This window comes from Carassius auratus, chromosome 38, assembly GCF_003368295.1.
Source record: "Carassius auratus strain Wakin chromosome 38, ASM336829v1, whole genome shotgun sequence".
In the NCBI taxonomy this organism is placed as follows: Eukaryota; Metazoa; Chordata; class Actinopteri; order Cypriniformes; family Cyprinidae; genus Carassius; species Carassius auratus.
In genome coordinates, this window is record NC_039280.1 from 1,691,245 (window position 1) to 1,711,422 (window position 20,178).

Here is a 20,178-nt window from a genome sequence, read left to right on the forward strand (position 1 = left end):
TCCATATGAGAATTTCTGAAACTGATCCCCAAACTGACTCAAATGATTCGCGATCCCGCTACGAACTCCCGAACAGACTCAAATGAGTCGCGAACCCCAAACTGACTCAAATGATTCGCGAAATGATTCGCGATCCCCAAACTGACTCAAATGATTCGCGAAATGATTCGCGATCCCCAAACTGCCTCAAATGATTCGCGATCCCGCTACGAACTCCCGAACAGACTCAAATGATTCGCGAACCTTAAACTGACTCAAATGATTCGCGAAATGATTCGCGATCCCCAATCTGCATCAAATGATTCGCGAACACTCCCGAACAGACTCAAATGATTCCCGATCCCCAAACTGACTCAAATGATTCGCGAAATGATTCGCGATCCCCAAACTGACTCAAATGATTCGCGATCCCGCTACGAACTCCCGAACAGACTCAAATGATTCGCGAACCCCAAACTGACTCAAATGATTCGCAAAATGATTCGCGATCCCCAAACTGCCTCAAATGATTCGCGAACACGCTACGAACTCCCGAACAGACTCAAATGATTCGCGATCCCCAAACTGACTCAAATGATTCGGGAACCTGCTACTATGCGGAGTTTCACTTTTCACTGTAGGTGGGCGGGCACCTAAAAGCAGACAACTAGCTCAGATTTTTTTATGGGCTACCATATTTCATATATCATACCATCTACATTTAAAATACGCTTACAATAAACAAGAACTGCTATACAAAGAAAAGCATTAAAAACATATCTTACATGCAGAAGAAGCCGCCTCTTTTTCCGAGTTGCATAGATGTCCACTATCTTCTCTTCTGATAAATTTGCAGTCAAGTCGTTCTCTATATGGGGAAGTCGTGGCCTAATGGTTAGAGAGTCGGACTCCCAATCGAAGGGTTGTGAGTTCTAGTTTCGGGCCGGACGGAATTGTGGGTGGGGGGAGTGCATGAACAGCTCTCTCTCCACCTTCAATACCACGACTTAGGTGCCCTTGAGCAAGGCATCGAACCCCCAACTGCTCCCCGGGCGCCGCAGCATAAATGGCTGCCCACTGCTCCGGGTGTGTGTGTGTGTGTTCACTGCTCTGTGTGTGTGCATTTCGGATGGGTTAAATGCAGAGCACAAATTCTGAGTATGGGTCACCATACTTGGCTGAATGTCACTTCACTTTTATATGCAGTAGGGAAAGATTTGAGAATCTGTCCTGAGCCATTGCAGATCGGAGCCAGTTTCTGATTCTTCTCATACCTGAGAAACTTCTTTTTGACGTAGCAGAGCCAACTGGCAGTGTGAGTGCAAGCTGCAGCAGACAGTAAAAGTTTGGATATCTATCCTAACGTACTTCATCTTGAAGTTTTTTAAGGGTGATCGGCAATGCGATTGCACATCTCACAAGATCCATTTCAGCTGTCACAAGCTGAGGGTGAATCTTAAAGCTCGCATACATGCTTAGAAAAGGACCGATGATGCCGTTCTTGTCTCAAATAAATACAGCATCACATGCCACACTCAGGCCCGTTGCTTCAGTTGAAAATCGCCTGTCCAATTCAGCCAGCAATAGTGTCTAAAACGGAGATAGAAATGACATTTAAATGTCTGTGATTCCGAGCCCCATTGCGTCTCATTTTCAAGTGTGGTTGGTACTATGTACTGTGAAAGTCCGGGAGGTTGTTGTGAAGTTCTTTTTCGTTTTCCTGCAGTTTGGGGGGCACTCTCTGCACAAAAACCAGCAACATCCCCACAAAATGTTTTCACCTGCATCCACATTGCCTCCCATGAACACTCCTCTCTGCAGCGCTGGAGATGTGTTATCAGACTATTGACCGCTGAGGCCGCATCAGCCATGGTTGTACTTGCACTTTGCAGGCGTTTGTGTGTTACATGTACAACTCTGAGAACTTCCTCGAGAACATTTAACATTGGTTATACAAGCCACATGCATCCACAGACCACTTTTCTCCCTATTCTTCCATCTCTTCTCAGTCTCGTGTACTTTCTTAGAAATTTCTTCACGAACGAGCTCTCCACACAATGCAATTATTTCCTTCTGAAAGTCTCGGCTTGTGCTGTTAAAATATTTGGACTGCATGGATTCGAAATCAGGGTCGTATTTTGAAAACAAATTACATATGCTTAAATAATTCCCCCTTGCTTCTGCATCAGTATCTTCAGGACGTCCGCGGAAAGGGAGACCTAATTTAGCAAGCAGTTTTATAATGTTAATGGATTTGTACAGGTACTCTCTGTCAGATTTTCCTACCTCCCACTAAAACAGTGGGTATTACAATTCCACAACGAAAAATGCTACTGTAAAGTTATGGTTTATTAACGTCTACACCTACCACAACCCTTATCATACCCTTACAGTACTGCAAATACAGTAATTATGTGTTATATTCGCGGTTGTAGCTAGAAGCGATACAGCTACAGGAAACCAACAATAAATATTATTTTCTACCAATTAGATTGCGTTTTTATTAAAGTCTACACCTACCCCAACCCTAAACCTACCCTTACAGTAATGCAGATACATTAAATATCATTGTTTAGCATGAGACAAAGGACGTGATATTGATGTGTGCGTGCGCAGTAAACCCGGGTAGGAAAATCTGACAGGGTAGGATAAAATGTCAGGATACCGGTCCATGGCATCCATATTTAGCGTATCCCTATAAATCCCACAACCTTTTCACGATTTTACCATCTTTTCTCTTTCTCCTAACTCTGCTTCTTCTCTTTCGACTTGATGTATGTTTACATTCGCAAGGCTGCCAGCAGGACCACCACGTCCCAGAATGCAACGCGGCGCCCAAGCCCTATATAGTAATTAAAATTAATTAATTCTATACTTATTCATTATATCCACAAAAATTGTAAGATAGGACAAATAAAATGAGAAAATATGAATTCTGTATTTTTTATTTTATTTTTCATAGCACAAGACTGGTCTGGGGGGGGACAGTCAAGGGCGTAACTTTGGGTCTACGATTGGGGGGGTTAAACTCGCTGATATTAATTTATTTATTTATTGAATAATTTTCTTGTGTAAAAAGTAACATGCTAATTTGTCGTTCCTGTATTAGAAATACATTGTGATACTTTTACTGATTTAGGCTATAATGTAAATGCAGCAGTTCACTTGACTATTTATGACACAGTAGTTAAATTAAGTGTTTAAGCACTCACCAGCAGTGGCAGCTTCTACTTAATTGATTTTTTGTGTGTGTGTGTGTGTGTGTGTGTGTGTGTGTGTGTGTGTGTGTGTGTGTGTGTGTTCAATATCTTATGGAGAGAAAAAAACAAGAACTTAAAGATTAATCAATTGCATCACTGTATTGGCACCAACATGCAGCAAATGTATTATGCACAGTTAAACTATCAGTACATTGCACAATACAGGGTGGCACACTGGAGTGCAACTTTATTCTGAACAGATTTCACATATAAGTGGCATCACCAAAACTAAACATCCACTAACAAAATCTAAACAAAACATGTATATACAAAAGAAGGCCTATCTGTAAATAACATTTTAAGGTATGTAACATATTAGGCTGCAACTTAACACACATACCATGCAGATAAAGGCACCAAACACCTGTTTACGTCTCGGTGTAAAAGAAATGAACTGTGCACACACTGTCTTCTTAGTTAAGAGGTCCAATTTGTCCTGATGGATGTGACACACTGCAACATGGTTCAGCCTCTGCTGTGTCATAGTTGTGCGTAACCAAGTCTTTAATCAGCTCCTCTCTGCCTCAGAGGACGAGACTGGTACCACAAGGAGTAATCTGATCAGAGTTTCAACTTCAGTAAATAAGCCTCGCACCTCTACTGGCAAATCTTTGAGAATGTTTGTAGCCTCTCCACAGGAACTGTACATGTAATTATGTTTGAACATTGGTGGCTGGATTTCCAGCAGCTGGGCATTAATTTCTGGGTATAGTCATGAACCACTGGGTCAATCTTTCCAGAAAGCAAGGTGTTCTCCAGCTTTTGTAGGGTAAAAAGACCACCCTGCTGGAAACGTTCAGTGAACTGCATGTGAATGGTGTCAAGTACCTTATAAAACTCAACTCTGTAGTATTCCATAGGAGTTTTAGGACAGAAACCACTTGATTCTCTACTATAGCACTTGGGTGGTTGTCGAACTCTTGGCATTGTTATGGGTTCTAAGTCCAAAGAATTTCACAACTGTAGATGCCCTCTCAAAAAGGTGTTGGAAGGCATCATCACTCCTCTTGTCATTGAGAGTAGACTGAACCTTACAAACAGCACCCTGGATGCCAGAAACAGTTTGTGTCCTTCTCTGAAGAGACCTGTTGAGACACTCTAACTCTCCAATAACTGCTTGTGCCATCACAAGACCAAGTACAGTACTGCCTCTCATAAACTGCTGAAATAGACCATTTGCAGTGGCTGCAGTGGGAGAGTTAGCCATTTCTTCTAATGCAGTGAGGATAGAGTCATACTGTGTTAAAGCAGAATGGATGGCACCCACCTAGTTTCACAGAATGGTTTCAGGGCACTTGAGGTTCCATGGTCAGATATCGCAATCGGATGAAACATCTGTTTGAATTTGCCAGACTGTCCACACAAAACTCCTAATTGATGAACCCAGTCAAGGGCATCTCGCACAACTATAGAAGCTGTGCATGCCTTCTGTGCTATCAAATTAACAGAGTGTGCTCCACAGTGCACATATAAAGCAAGTGGTTGTTTCTTCCTAATGTGAGCCTGTGTTCCAGAATATTTGCTGCACCATCATACGTCTGCCCACGCAGTGCTGATAATGGCAAATTTAGTCGGCAGATTACATCTAATGCTACATTTACAAGAGATTCTCCTGTGGAGAAAAAATTCATTTTGAATGAGAGGACTAGTGTAATTCTGCTTGTGTGTCACTAACCACTTCTGAAAAGCAGGGTCATCTTCTGCCTTTTCTTTCAGATGTTGGGATAGATTACCCTTCTCTTCCACATGACCTCGTAGAGCTAAACCTTGCCTAGCTAAGTATTTGATGAAGCCTACAATCTTTAGCAATTCATACTTTGCTTCCTCCTGTTGTCTGGCAAAAGCTGAAGAAAGCTGTGAAGCTACAGTGTTACCTTTTTTTGGGCATAGATGTTCATGGCATGGATATGTAACTGACTTTTTGCATGTTCTGAGAACTTCTGGATAGCCTTTTTCCAATTTCTAAAGCCTACACTTACAAAGGCATGGTCACACTTCCTTGCAAATGTTGACTGATTAAAAAAAAACCTTGGCACAGTGAAAACATATGACCCCTTGTAAAGTTGTACTGTAATGCAACCAAGGAAAAGTTGTGAACCATTTTTGTTGAAAAGACAACACACAGTTAGCTCGCTTCTGCACTACTAAAAATTAGGATCAGGTTGTGCAGGCTTTGTGCAGGTGATGATGTCTGTAACATCAAATCCCTCTCTGATCTCAAATGATTAGTGATCCCAATGATTCGTGATCCCCAGACTGACTCAAATGATTCGCGAACCCGCTTTGAACTCCCGAAATGACTCAAATGATTCACGATCCCGTTCCGAACTCCCAAACTGGTTCAAATGATTCACGATCCATATTCCGAACTCCGAAAATAACTCAAATGATTTGCAAACCCGCTTTGAACTCCCAAACTGATTCAAATGATTCGCGATCCCGCTCCGAACTCCCGAACTGACTCAAATGATTCGCGATCCCATTCCGAACTCCCAAACTGGTTCAAATGATTCACGCTCCATACTCCGAACTCCGAAAATCACTCAAATGATTTGCAAACCCGCTATGAACTCCCAAACTGGTTCAAATGATTTGCGATCCCCGAACTGACTCAAATGATTCGCGAAACCGCTCCGAACTCCCGAACTGACTCAAATGATTCGTGATCCCAATGATTCAAATGATTCGCGATCCCCAAACTGACTCAAATGATTCGCGAACCCGCTTTGAACTCCCGAACTGAATCCAATGATTCGCGAACCCGCTTTGAACTCCCGAACTGGCTCAAATGATTCGCGAACGCGCTACGAACTCCCGAACAGACTAAAATGATTCGCGATCCCCAAACTGACTCAAATGATTCGTGATCCCGCTACGAACTCCCGAACTGACTCAAATGATTCGCGATTCTGCTCCGAACTCCCAAACTGGTTCAAATGATTCATGCCCCATACTTCGAACTCTGAAAATGACTCAAATGATTTGCAAACCCGCTTTGAACTCCCAGATTGACTCAAATGAATCACGCTCTGATCTCCCGAACTGACTCAAATGATTCACAATCTGAAGTTCCCATCCAAATCAAATGACACTGTTAACGCTACTATTGACTTAGTTCTCTAATTTCATAACATTTACTGAAATGAAGGTACGAAAAGTATGTTGTTAACAAATAAAATATGAATATTTCCATTCCAAACGGCTTTCCACGTCGAAACATCCATCGAACATAACCAGTTGAGCAGATCACGCTGTCACTAATTGATTGCTTTAGTCTTTATCCACTCATCATCATCATCCACCAATCAGAACACACGAGAACTCTTTGACCACAGCTGCTGTGCTTCAAAAGCTCAAAAGCAAAACACTGGTTTTCTCTGAGATGGTTGGATCACGTCAGATAGTGGTTAATCATGCAGATCATGACTTATATCTACTCTTCCTCTCCCTGCAGTTTGGTAATATAAAGATTCCTCCTTTGAACTCCCACCTCTTCTGTGGGTTTTATTGTTCTGGGCTCCAGGGATCTCAAAAAAGAAACATTTTCAGTCTCCAAGGTGAACGTTATGACAACAAACTCTTAGAAAAAAAGGGTTCATTGGGGTTCTATATAGAACCATAGGGTTCTTTACTCAACTCCAAAGAACCTTTTATGCTAAAAAGGTTATATAATGACAAGTTCTTTAGGCTATTATTCATTCATTCATTCTTGAATTTTGTGATCATTCTATGGAGTCAATTAAACGCGTATATATACGCAAAAAAATATGGAGGAAAATAAATTTGCTTTTTGCAAACAAAAATTAAGAATTGCAAAACATAAATGAAACAGCGCAAAAGCAATGATATCGTAATACATATTTTCCATGGTCATATCTATTAATTTATTTGCAATGCTGCTTTTATTTTGCGTGTCAGTCTAGTTTGAACTTGCGATCCCATTTTCCTTTGCCAATTACTTTTCTGCCAGGCAGCAAGGAACTCGACCGGAAGTTGAAGTCGGGTGGGGGCTGCAATCTTTTAGCAGAACTTCACTTGCGTTAGCATTCCCATTGACTCCAGTTTGCATGCACAGCCACTTAGAAGATTTACATCTGCCAGACAGGTTGCTGACGTCGTCAAGCTTCGTTTGAGTCTGCGAGCCAGAAACGGAAGTGCTAAAAAACGCTAAAAATGGGCTTCACTTGGGGTCGCTGTGTCCATTTCTTTTACTGTCTATGTTTTCTGCACGTCTCTCTTGGTGGCATTGTTTTGACGTGGGGGTTGACTCAAGGGACGGGGGCATGTATAACATGCCTCCCTGGAAGTGACGTCATTGGCCCGAGACGCAGCTCACTGATCCAGGTCCTGTCATGATGAGCAGAGACTTTCGAGTGGATTGTTTCTTTTTATTCAGTAGCATTAAAACATTCATTTTTTCATTTTATTTACTTTATTAACAATCATGTGAAAGGTCTCTCCTCAACGACCAGCAGTTTGCAGCATCCACTTTGATATATTATATATACCGTATTTTCCGGACTATAAGTCACACCATTTTACATAGTTTGGCTGGTCCTGCAACTTATAGTCAGGTGCAACTTATTTATCCAAATTAATTTGACATGAACCAAGAGAAAACATTACCGTCTACAGCCGCAAGAAGGTTCTCTTGGTTCTTGGTTCTAAATAAATGTGAATTATAGTCCAGTGCGATTTATGTTTTTTTCCTCGTCATGACGTATTTTTGGACTGATGCAACTTATACTTAGGTGCGACTTTTAGTCCGAAAAATACGGTAATGATAAAAATAATAATAGCCTTATATGAACATATATTACATAAAAGACACGATCAACGGACTGTGGGATGGATAAAAAATATTTTATCAATCTCTGATAATCTCAGGTTGCTCTGGTCACCCTGATTCATTGAACCCGTGGCCACGACATTATCACGTTACCAAGAATTAATACCTCATGGCAAAACTAAACCAAAAAATAATCTTACAATGAATATCATTTATTAATTTTAGGCCAGTGTAGTTATGTAAATGAAAAAGAATTTGTGATCAATATGAAACTTGAGTCCTAGACCTCTTTAATAATGTATGATGATGTGATAATGATGAAGTGAATTGCATTATTTTACATTAAAACTAGCAGTAACTCTGAACTAATGTGAGCAAAGAAGGCTTCTGTGTGCTAGCGTCCTCCCACAAGTTAAGAGATTTTAAACAAACACTAGCAGTTAACCAAATGAAACAATACACATTTTAATGCTATAAAAGTGTGCACATCGAGAGAAATAAACAGCAGATGTTCATGTTAACAGCTTCTTTAACTTGAGCAAATGCAGCTAATACACATCCATTTGTTAATAAGGTAAATAAAACAAAAACATGAATGTTTTAATGCTATTGAATAAAAAGAAACAATCCACTCAAAAGTCTCTGCTCATCATGGCAGGACCTGGATCAGTGAGCTGCGTCTCGGGCCGATGACATCACTTCCAGGGAGGCATGTTGTACACGCCCCCGTCCCTTGACTCCGCCCCTACGTCAAAACAATGTCACAAAGAGAGACGTGCAAAAAAGTGAAGCGCAAAGGGAAAATGGTATCGCAAGCTCAAACTAGACTGACAAACAACATAAAATCATCGTTGCAAATAAATTAATAGATATGACCATGGAAAATATGTATTGCAATATCATTGCTTTCGCGCTGTTTCATTTATGTTTTGCAATTCTTAAGTTTTTTTTGCAAAAAGCAAATTTATTTTCCTCAATACTTAAATTTTCGTTTGAAAAACTTTATTTTCTTTTGCTAAACTTACATTTTCCGCGTATATATACGGTGTTAAATTGACTCCATATCATTCACATGCATTCATAAATGCATTTGAATATACCGAATAATGCAGTAAAAAGAACACACTCAAAATACACAAGCTCAACTAGTATGTCTTCATCATGTAATTTTACATTAGCCTAGATGCTTGCACTTTTTAGGCACGATTTGTTTAGTTTTTGAATATACTTGATACTATTAAAAGGCACATCATTAAAACTAAAAACACGAGTTCACCTATCACACCTAAACATGCTTGGAAAACATAATTAGAACTACCTACTAAATTAATTAAAAATGCTTATCCATATACAGCTGTGATTCGCGAACCCCAAATTGACTCAAATGATTCGCGAACCCACTTTGAACTCCCGAACTGACTCAAATGATTCGCGATCCCCAAACTGATTCAAATGATTCGCGAACCTGATTTGAACTCCCGAACTGATTCAAATGATTCGCGATCCCCAAACTGACTCAAATGATTCGCGAACCCACTTTGAACTCCCGAACTGATGCAAATGGTTCGCGAACCCGCTTTGAACTCCCGAACTGACTCAAATGATTCGCGATCCCACTTTGAACTCCCGAACTGACTCAAATGATTCGCGAACCCACTTTTAACTCCCGAACTGACTCAAATGATTCGCGATCCCCAAACTGATTCAAATGATTCGCGAACCTGATTTGAACTCCCGAACTGATTCAAATGATTCGCGATCCCCAAACTGACTCAAATGATTCGCGAACCCACTTTGAACTCCCGAACTGACTCAAATGATTCGCGATCCCACTTTGAACTCCCGAACTGACTCAAATGATTCGCGATCCCACTTTGAACTCCCGAACTGACTCAAATGATTCGCGGACCCGCTTTGAACTCCCGAACTGACTCAAATGATTTGCGATCCCCAAACTGATTCAAATGATTCGCTAACCTGATTTGAACTCCCGAACTGATGCAAATGATTCGCAAACCCGGTATGAACTCCCGAACAGACTCAAATGATCCACTAACCCGCTACGAACTCCCGAACTGACTCAAATGATTTGCCATCCCGCTCCGAACTCCCAAACTGGTTCAAATGATTCACGCTCCATATTCGGAACTCCCAAATTGACTCAAATGATTTGCAAACCCGCTTTGAACTCCCAAACTGACTCAAATGAATCACACTCTTAACTCTATTGGCTTAGTTCTCTAATTTCATAACATTTACTGATTTTAAGCTACGAAAAGTATGTTGTTAACAAATAAAATATCAATATTTCCGTTCCGAAATGCTTTCCACGTTGAAACATCCACTAACAGGGGCGGACTGGCCATCTGTGTGATCTGGAGAACGGCTGGTACTCCCCACCACCCACCACGCACGCTGTCATCACTCATCACCTCATTCATACTATAAGTCCCACCTTAGTGGGCTATAAGTCGCATCAGTCTAAAAATACGTCATCAAAAAAACATATAAATTGCACTGGATTGTAAGTCGCATTTATTTAGAACCAAGAACAAAGAGAAAACATTACCGTCTTCAGCCGCGAGAGGGCGCTCTATGTCTTCAGTGGTAGACTACAGGAGCACCGAGCAGCATAAAGCGCCCTCTCGCGGCTGTAGACGGTAATGTTTTCTCTTGGTTCATGTAAAATTAATTGTAATAAATAAGCCGCACCTGACTATAAGTCACAGGACCAGCCAAACTATGAAAAAAAAGTGCGACTAATAGTCCGGAAAATACAGTAAGTATGGAACATGAGAGGAGAAAGAGTTACTTGCTAGGGATGATGTTAGGAAGTGATATTCAGGTTGCTACATTTTTAATGATTACAGTAGTTAAAACAGCTAAACTTCAACATTTTTGCTGTAAAATGCCACATGCAGTAGCTCATATTAAGAAATATTTTGTGCTTTTACTCATAAAAATGTTGGTAACGTTACAGTTAATGCTTACAGACTTTGAGGATTTTGAATACAGAAGTTACATTTGTAATGGTGTATTTTCATTTAGATGTGGTATTATTATTTGTGCAGTAAGATTAATTACTGCATTAATTAATTAAGATTATTAAGTAATAAATTCATTTTAAGACAGCATGGAATAGATTGTATAATATGCTGTTATAACAGCATATTATATAATCTATTCCATGCTATCTTGGAATAAAACCTTTATTTTCTTTAATCCATTTCATAATTAGTTTATTCAGGTTGAGCTTAGACTAAGAGCAGAGAAAACCCTCACTCCAGCTCAACTTTAAATTACTTTTAAGCGCCCCAAGTCAGATTTTTTTTTTGTCAAACCACCCTCAGAAGAAGACAAAATACCTGACAGTACAGAGAGTGTTTAAGTTGAGTGTTTAAATCAACAGTACACAAAGATGGCGCAGACAGACTGTTGTCTAGTTTGGGCCAGGTTTAGTCGAATGTCCAGGACCGTTTTTTATTCCCTGTCCGTCCCTGGGTGTGGTCTAGCAACACGCTTGGTCTTTGATTGGCCAATGCAATGTTTGGCGATGACGTTGAATCCCGGAAATCGAAACTTATCGATCTAAAGCGAAGAAATGAAAGTGAACTCGTGTCTGTGATCAGTGTCGGTGTGAACCACTGTCACTGTTAGTGCCGTGTTAAATTGATTTAAAAACACGCTAATGCGTCTTTTAGTGTTCGTCCGCTGAACATATGACGCTCTGCGTGGCGCTCACGTGCTGATCAACGCAGTGAACCTCTGTCACTGTCTCTTATCTTAGTTCTTTTTTAACTGTGCAATGGAGTCTCAGCCATTGAATTATGTTTCTCAGCTGAACGAGTACCAGCAGACGACACAGTGCACCGTGGAGTATGAGGAGGGATCCACAGATGGACCGAGTCACGACAAAACGTGTGGAGCTATCAATCATTCATTATATGTGCAGATGAAAAGAGGAGTATAAAATCATTATTGTTGACTTGTTTCTAATCACATCTGTGTTATCAGGTTCACTATGAGGGCTATAGTTAATGGACAGCAGTATCCTGAGGGCACTGGGAAAACCAAGAAAGAGGCCAGGCTAAATGCTGCCAAGAACGCCCTTGATGCCATAAAAAACACTCAAAATACTGAACCTGTAAGTATAAATATGTTATATAGTTTAGAAAATATTGTTTACTGTCTCTCTCTCTCTCTCTCTCTGTGTGTGTGTGTGTGTGTGATCAAAATAAATTTGAAAGGCTACAAATCCTATAAACAATATTTTGATAATACACCATACACTGATATATTCTTAAACATATACTTATAAATTTTCTTAGTGGTCTATGTAAAGATTAGTGTGTCACATTAAATATTACGCTTAATATTATACAAAAATATTATTTAAAAATGCATATTATACACACGTGGAGAGAATTGTTGGTAGCCTTGGTAAATATGGTCAAAGAAAGCTGAAATAATAATCCTGCATTTTTAATCCTTTTGATCATTTATTTAAAAAATCACAAAAATATATCCTTTCATTGAACTGAATCAAATTTTAAATGGGTTAAAATCTCATTATGAAATATGTTTTTTTCCCCCTCTAATACATGTTGGACACAATTATTGGTACCCCTAGAAATTCTTAAAATATCTGTGAATATAAAGGTGCATCTCAATAAATTATAATGTTGTGAAAAAGTTTATTTATTTCAATAATTCAACAAAAATTGTGAAACTTGTGTATTAAATAAATTAAGTGCACACGGACTGAAGTAGTTTAAGTCTTTGGTTATTTTAATTGTGATGATTTTCGCTCACATTTAACAAAAACCCACCAATTCACATTACCCTAATATTATGTATAATAATATTGTTATAAAAAATACACATATAAATAACATTCAATACTCTAAAGCATTTATAGGTTTTGCAATATTTTTTAATTACAATTTTCAATATTAAACAAAATACTTAGAATATTAAATAATTTAAGAATTACATTTAAAACATTATTAAATCAAATGTTGTATGTGTTTATATTATTTAATGGATTTGAGCTAATAATATGAACTAACAATGAATAGTTATATTAACTAACGTTAATGAACTTGAATAAATACTGTAACCAAAGCATTGCTCACTGTTAATTAATGCATTCCTAATGGGGCACTTCACAGATTTCATTTTCAATTTGTTAATAATAATAATGTTCTACAATCTAGATAATTTGTTAAAAAAATTAATGTGCATGTGTTTACCTGCAGACAACGTCATCTGTTCAAAACACTCCCAACAATATGACTGTATCTCAGAAGAATTATATTTGCTGGCTCAATGAGTATTCAATGAAGAACAAGTTATGTTTTAAGGCGCGTGAGTCCACAAAGACAGGAAACACTGCTCAGTGAGTATTTAAACATTTGCACACACATCTGTTCTTCTAATTCACAATGTCCTGCTGAGAAAAGATAGAAAAGTATAGTACCTTTTACATTAAAATGAGTGCAATCTGCAAAATAAATTCCAGCCACTAGCAAGTAATAACATTTAATTCTCTCTTATCTCTTTTGCAGATTGAATACTTATGTTTGTAAGTATGTTTGTGGTGATAAAGAGTTTCCTGAGGCTTGTGGAAATAATAAGAAGGACGCTAAAGAAGCAGCGGCAAAATGTGTTTATGAAGAGTTACTCAAAACACAAGATGTAGAGGTAACAGCATTTATCTACTTGGACTGTCTAATAATATTATTTATTTTTTGTTTGACTTTTTTATTTTTTGGAATTTAAGGTCTTCGATGTCAACAGCAATCGAACACAGAGGTCAGAGGTTGCATCTCGTGGGTAAATGATAAACAACTTCATGATAACTGACTTATATTTGATAACGTGTTCACCCTCAGGTCATCCGAGATCAGGATGAATTTGTTTCTTCATCAGGTTTGGAGAAATGTAGCATTGCATCAGTGTCTCATCAATGGATGCTCTGCAGTGAATGGGTGCCGTCAGAATGAGAGTCCAAACAGCTGATAAAAACATCACATTTAAGATGTTCACTGATGGACTGGAGTGCTGTGGATTATTTTTGTGATGTTTTTATCAGCTGTTTAGACTCTCATTCTGACGGCACCCATTCACTGCAGAGCATCCATTGATGAGACACTGATGCAATGCTACATTTCCCCAAATCTGATGAAGACACAAACTCATCCTAATCTCGGATGACCTGAGGATTAGCACATTTGTCATCTTATTTTTGGCTGAACTATTCCTTTTAATTAATATACTCTATATCTAACTGTTAATTTGATGTCTTGTCCTTTATTCAAGTGCTAGTCTGGACCGTGCCAGTTTGAGTTTAGCTGATGAACCTCGATGCACCATGCCTGACAACAACTACATTGCACTTCTCAATGACTACAGCCAGAGACGTAATCAGGCATTTGATTTTAACTTGGTGGAGAGACGAGGACCTCCTCACAACCCTGAGTAAGTCTTGAGCTCTCCAGATTTATTGGAGTTGAAAACAAGAAAACTTACATTTTCTTTTTCAGGTTTGTATATAAAGTTGTATTCAACGGGAAGGAATATCCTGAAGGACAAGGAAAGAGCGCAAAAGAGGCAAAGCAACATGCTGCTCAGCGCGCTTGGAGCGAAATGAATGACAATTCTGGATCGACCACACAGGCAAGATGCTTCAGAAATACAGATATATTTATAAGTCTAGATGTTCATGATGTTGTGTTTATTAATGCACATGCATGATATGAATCAACAGAGTTCTGAAGATGACAGCTCCTCACAAACTCAAGATACATCGTGAGTTTAAAAGAACAAAATAACAATACAGCTTTATAGAATTATATAGTAAGTGCATATAATGAAATAGAGATGCATTGTAGTTTACTGTTTATCTGTTTCATAGTAAATCTGAGGATGAACAAAACTCTTCAATAAGCTCGTCTGAAACTCCCAGCTCAAGTTCTTTCATCGTCTTCCAAGACTCATCTGCTGTCGGCTCTCCTATGGCTGAAAGCCCTGTAAGTCCAGTTTGTTTTACTGGTAGCATTTGCATTTTTGACTTTGAAATATTCACACACTAATATTTTATTGGCTATACATTTCATATTTTAAATGTATGAATTGCAAACTGTGTTACAGTGTGAGATCCCGAAAATGGATGTAAAGCCGAAAATAAAGTACACTTTTACAGATATTAAATATCATAACATACATTTCACATTATTATTATTATCAGTGACTTAAAATAACAACTTTCTCTTTTAGGTTAGCACCAGTTTTTCATATGTCACCAATCCAGCCTTGCCTGGCCAAGAGTAAAGAGGTATTGAAGCATTAATACGTTCAGGATAACAGTAGAACAATATTAAGTCATCGGACAAGTTAGTTTTTCTTTGAGGAATTAAGTTTGGTTTGCATATGTTCAGAGTATCCTCCAGGTGAATGCAAAAAACCAATGCAAAGGGACATGTAAAGTTCTATTAAAAAATTAAACTTGGTCTTTAATTTTCTTCTTCCAATGATTTCCACAGGTTGATCCCATCGTGGATGCCCACAGTCTGACAAAGCCATCTGAAGATCAACCTTCAAACCAAGCTGTAAAGTCAAGGTAAATCCTGAGCTCTTTTTTTTACTTTTTACTTTTTGTGTGTTTATAAAGCGTCTTTGTAGTTTCTGAAAACATTTTCCTTTAAAAATCCATTTTGTGACAGTGTTATGCTCCTCTTTGTAGGTTTTTAGAAGACTTTGACTCAATAAGTCGAATCGGCAAAGGTGGCTTCGGCCGTGTTTTCAAGGCACGACGAAAGCTTGAGGACACATATTATGCTGTGAAGATAGTGAAGAGTAAAGAGTAAGTACATGAAGATCATCTTAATGCAGTTTGATTGACTAAGACAGAGTGTTGACAGCAGAAATAGAAATTTAGTTTTTGTACCACATCTACATAACGTCAGGATATTTATTATATTTCCCCAGAAAAGCTCTTCGTGAGGTTGGGGCTTTGGCTGGTTTTAATAATGCCAACATCGTCCGGTATTACACAGCCTGGGTCGAGGACACGACATACAGATACGATTCTTCAGAGAGCTACAGCCATTCAGAGTAATTCACCAAAAACTCATTTAATATTCCTTTAATTGTGGGACATGCATGATTACTTGTTTTTGATTGTCAATTAGTCAGCAGTTGTTGTTTTCCTACTGCTTTAACCGTGAGTTGAATTGTAGTATGTGATTTACGATTAGTCGACACAGACCCAACACATTAAAGGGGTCATATGAACATTGTTGTGTATTTGTTGCAATGAAATGTGTTTGTGGTTTAAGGTTAAAAAAACCACAGTATTTTCCACATACCGTGCATTATTGTTTCTCCTCTATGCCACACCTTCTGAAAAATGTTGATTTTTACAAACCTCATCGTTCTGAAAAGCGAGGTGTGCTCTGATTGGCCAGCTATCCAGTACGTTGTGATTGGCCGAATGCCTCAAGCATGAGATGGAAATGTTATATCCCTTAACATACTGTGATGCCGTCTCCTGGTGCAAGGAGACAAAACCAATAAAACCCATTACAAACAGGACATTTGTTGCATCCAGTTGGGACAAAATTACTGATTATAATGATTTATACTGTGTTTTTATGTGTTGTGTTGCGTATAGCGCCATGTAAACATAAAACCATGTCTGCATTTTTAATCGCATAATATGATCCCTTTAAAAAATGACAGAACTAATCGAGTAATCATGCAAGCCTCTACCAGCATTTACATTTATGTGTTTGGCATTTGATGCTTTTATCCAATGCGACTAACATTGCATTCAAGGTATATACTTTTTAACAGTTCATGCATTTTCTTAGAATCAAACCCATGGAATTCCTCCATGCAACTGCTAACATGTACCATTTAACCAGCTGTAACATGTATATTTGTGTTGCTCTCTCTGTCTGCTGGCTTTAGTTCTGGCAGTGAACCAGTCACAAAATACCTCTACATTCAGATGGAGCTTTGTGAGGGAGACACGCTTTATGCCTGGATTGGTAAAATGAACTCTTCAAATGTTGATTGTCCTGAGCGGAGGACGGATGCAGCACAGATCGGCAGACAGGTGATGAAGGCTGTGGAGTACATACACTCCAAGAGCTTCATCCACAGAGACCTGAAGGTAGACATTTGGATGATCGGTTTAATGTTTTAATGGTTTTAGCCAATAATGATAACCCTGGATTAAAAATTAATCCTGTTTTCTCAACTTCGACAAGCTTGGTTTTGATCACTCTTTCCCGTTTCCTTCTTTCAGCCTTTGAACATAATGTTCAACAGTGAGGGAACAGTAAAGGTTGGAGACTTTGGCCTCGTGACCACAGCAGAAAATGACAATGACACACAACTGCTGGAACGGACTAAAGGAACAGGAACCAATTCTTACATGAGCCCAGAGCAGGTGAGTCCGGAGGCATGCCTTAGAATATGACCCGCGGTTCACAAACCAATTTACTGAACCCTAATGCTAGAAAAGTTGATTTTACATTCCAGAATGGTTGTAAAGAGTTTTCTGTCTTCATTGTTCCAAACCAAATGTTTAGGGGGCTCAAACATCCTATGACAAAAAGGTGGATATATACGCTTTGGGTCTCATATACTTTGAACTCATCTGGAAACTTGCAACGGTGTATGAAAAGAGCCAGGTTTGGTTCATCTTTTGGTCTTTTATATAATAATACAATCCATGTGTCGTGCATGAACTTGCGTGTGAAGTATCTAAATAACATTTTAATATTTCGCGACGTTTAGATTTGGGAAGATATAAGAAGTAGGAAATTTCCAACACAGTTCCCTAGGAAGTTTAACTTTGAGGTAAGTGTAATTTTATGATTGAAGAATTTGGAGAAGCAAGTGCTACTTTAATTTTCAAAATATCAATCAGAGTATTTACCCAAAGCTGACTCTTTTTTTCGCGACTGATGAAACAGCACAAGCTTATAGATCGAATGCTGAGTCCCCGTCCTGAAGAGAGACCAGACGCCTCCGAGTTGATCAGAGAGCTGGACCGATGTACTAACATCCTGAATGCAGATAAAGACAACAGGACCATTTAATGAGATCTCATCTCTTAAATGCCTATGCAATAATAGCAGTTGCTCATACTGTAACATGTAAGGTGAAGCATTTGGCAGATGCTTGCATAGAGCAACTTACAAAAAGGTTCATATGGCAAGAGTGCAATTCTAAAAACAAAGGGACGAAGGGGAGGTTGACGTTAAACAATGAAAATCTTGGCATCAGTTACTCATTTTTAATGCCGTTCTTCTGTGGAAGATATGTAGTTGAATGCCTGCTATGTTCTGTAGAACACAAAAAAAAAAACAGAAATGCACAAAGGTATAAAGTGATTTTATCTTGCGTCTAACACTTTTCTGTGCTCTCTGATCATGCTGTTGTATTACTTTAATTCAGTCTGTATGTTTCCATGAATTATCATGTCATGAATCATGTCAATCATCAGTGTTGATTCACTCCGTTTCTATTTGCATGAATTTCCTTTGGAACAGAAGTTGAATCCATTAATCTGTATTGGACAATATTCTGTAACAATAAATCATGGAGCTTTTAAACTTGTCTACAGTTAAAAGTGGTGCATTTGTATCCATGCTTTTCTCTTTTTGCTTACTGTGAAGGTTTTCTTATTTGCTCACATCTGATTTTATATTATTGGGATGTTCTTGTGAAAATATATTTTCTATCTGTTTAAGCATACTTAATTACTTCAATTGCTAGGCTGCCATTGTAAATAAGAATCCTGTAGAATTACCTACACATTCCCTCGTCTGAAAATTTCCAAATTGGGTCTAAGATATGATCAGTTTATTCCAGAACATTAGCTAAAAAGGGAGAGAAGAGATGAGATTTTTTAAGTTTAAAGTTCCGCTCAACAGTTAACTTTATATGGACATAAAAAATGTAAAACTTAGTTAAGTAACCATGTTCTAAATGGTTTTGGAAAACATTTACAATGTCAGTCCATGGAGAAAAATCACAATCTGGTGAGCAAATGGAGACCATTCAAGCGGAGTTGATTAGGTTAAAGGAACAATTGAAATCTCATACCTCTCATGGCTTAATCAGTTTGCCACCTGCCTATACCAGAGACTTCATTCCAATTGAATGCTCCCACATTACTACTCCTGAAACTGCTAGAAGATGGAACCATCTAAATGAAATTGCTCAGGAAGTTCCAGTGCTGCTGGATTGTAAAGACAGACTCCTGATAGGTTACAATTGCTCAAGAGCTTTGGCATCACGCCAAGTCATCACATGAGGTGATGACTAACCATATGCCATCAGGACATACTTTGGTTGGAGAATAGTTGACTCCACCTCGGATTGCAAAGTCAACTAAAGTTTCAGGACAGTGCCATTGTGTATCTGTTGAGGAACTCCCAATACTGAAACCTACCTCTGTCATCAGAGTCAATGGGAAAGGAGCATATCACAAGATGATATACAGTTCACTCAACTTCTGAATGAGAAAATTCACCAGAACTCAGTGGGACGCCGCTGGCTCTGGTGCGGAAGAAGCGCCTGGAGAAAGACTCCAAATTTAAGGATGGTTATGTTAAATTTATGGAAGGTGTCTTCAAGGATGGTGATGCGGAGAGAGTTGAACACCAACCAAAATCAGGAAATGTCTGGTATATTCCTCACCAGGGGGTATATCATCCTAGGAAACCAGAGAAGATCAGAGTTGTGTTCGATTGCTCTGCCAAATATGATGGCATCACATTAAATGATCACTTGTTAACTAGACCTGATCTTACTAATGGGCTAACAGGGGTACTCTGCAGGTTTCGCAAATATCCAGTCACATTCATTTGTGATGTAAAAAGGATGTAGGCCAGGAAGACAGAGATTACTTATGGTTTCTCTGGGGAAAATGGCAATACAAACACTGCAGGTTGGTGGTTGGTGATCCTGAAATCAGGGCAACACATGTGCTACAAACAAAGGTAGCAAATGATGACAGCTTTTTGGAGTTGTTCAATTGGTTTTCGAAATGGCACACTGCATTAAAAGTTGTTGCTCGAATTCAACAGTTACAGTTATAAATGTCGAAGGCATGAGAAATGTCAGCATCAG

The 20,178-nt window shown here is 38.8% G+C and overlaps 1 protein-coding gene across 3 annotated transcripts in view; it reads left to right on the plus strand.

Moving 5' to 3' along the window:
* Positions 1 to 11,578: 11,578 nt before the first annotated feature.
* Positions 11,579 to 20,178, plus strand: part of LOC113056626 (interferon-induced, double-stranded RNA-activated protein kinase-like) — a 31,933-nt gene continuing 23,333 nt past the window's right edge. The window contains exons 1-17 of one of the 3 annotated variants that reach the window (XM_026223401.1): positions 11,585 to 11,946; positions 12,043 to 12,172; positions 13,287 to 13,426; positions 13,596 to 13,731; positions 13,811 to 13,863; positions 14,350 to 14,508; positions 14,574 to 14,706; positions 14,798 to 14,838; positions 14,945 to 15,059; positions 15,181 to 15,218; positions 15,307 to 15,364; positions 15,573 to 15,649; positions 15,773 to 15,892; positions 16,018 to 16,143; positions 17,002 to 17,206; positions 17,342 to 17,485; positions 17,628 to 17,721. In XM_026223401.1, the coding sequence (XP_026079186.1) occupies positions 11,834 to 11,946; positions 12,043 to 12,172; positions 13,287 to 13,426; positions 13,596 to 13,731; positions 13,811 to 13,863; positions 14,350 to 14,508; positions 14,574 to 14,706; positions 14,798 to 14,838; positions 14,945 to 15,059; positions 15,181 to 15,218; positions 15,307 to 15,364; positions 15,573 to 15,649; positions 15,773 to 15,892; positions 16,018 to 16,143; positions 17,002 to 17,206; positions 17,342 to 17,485; positions 17,628 to 17,721 (1,882 nt within the window). In that variant the 5' untranslated portion in view covers positions 11,585 to 11,833. Of the gene's footprint in view, positions 11,947 to 12,042; positions 12,173 to 13,286; positions 13,427 to 13,595; positions 13,732 to 13,810; positions 13,864 to 14,349; positions 14,509 to 14,573; positions 14,707 to 14,797; positions 14,839 to 14,944; positions 15,060 to 15,180; positions 15,219 to 15,306; positions 15,365 to 15,572; positions 15,650 to 15,772; positions 15,893 to 16,017; positions 16,144 to 17,001; positions 17,207 to 17,341; positions 17,486 to 17,627; positions 17,722 to 20,178 lie in introns of all 3 variants that reach the window. The other 2 variants (XM_026223400.1, XM_026223403.1) reach the window with 2 other exon arrangements.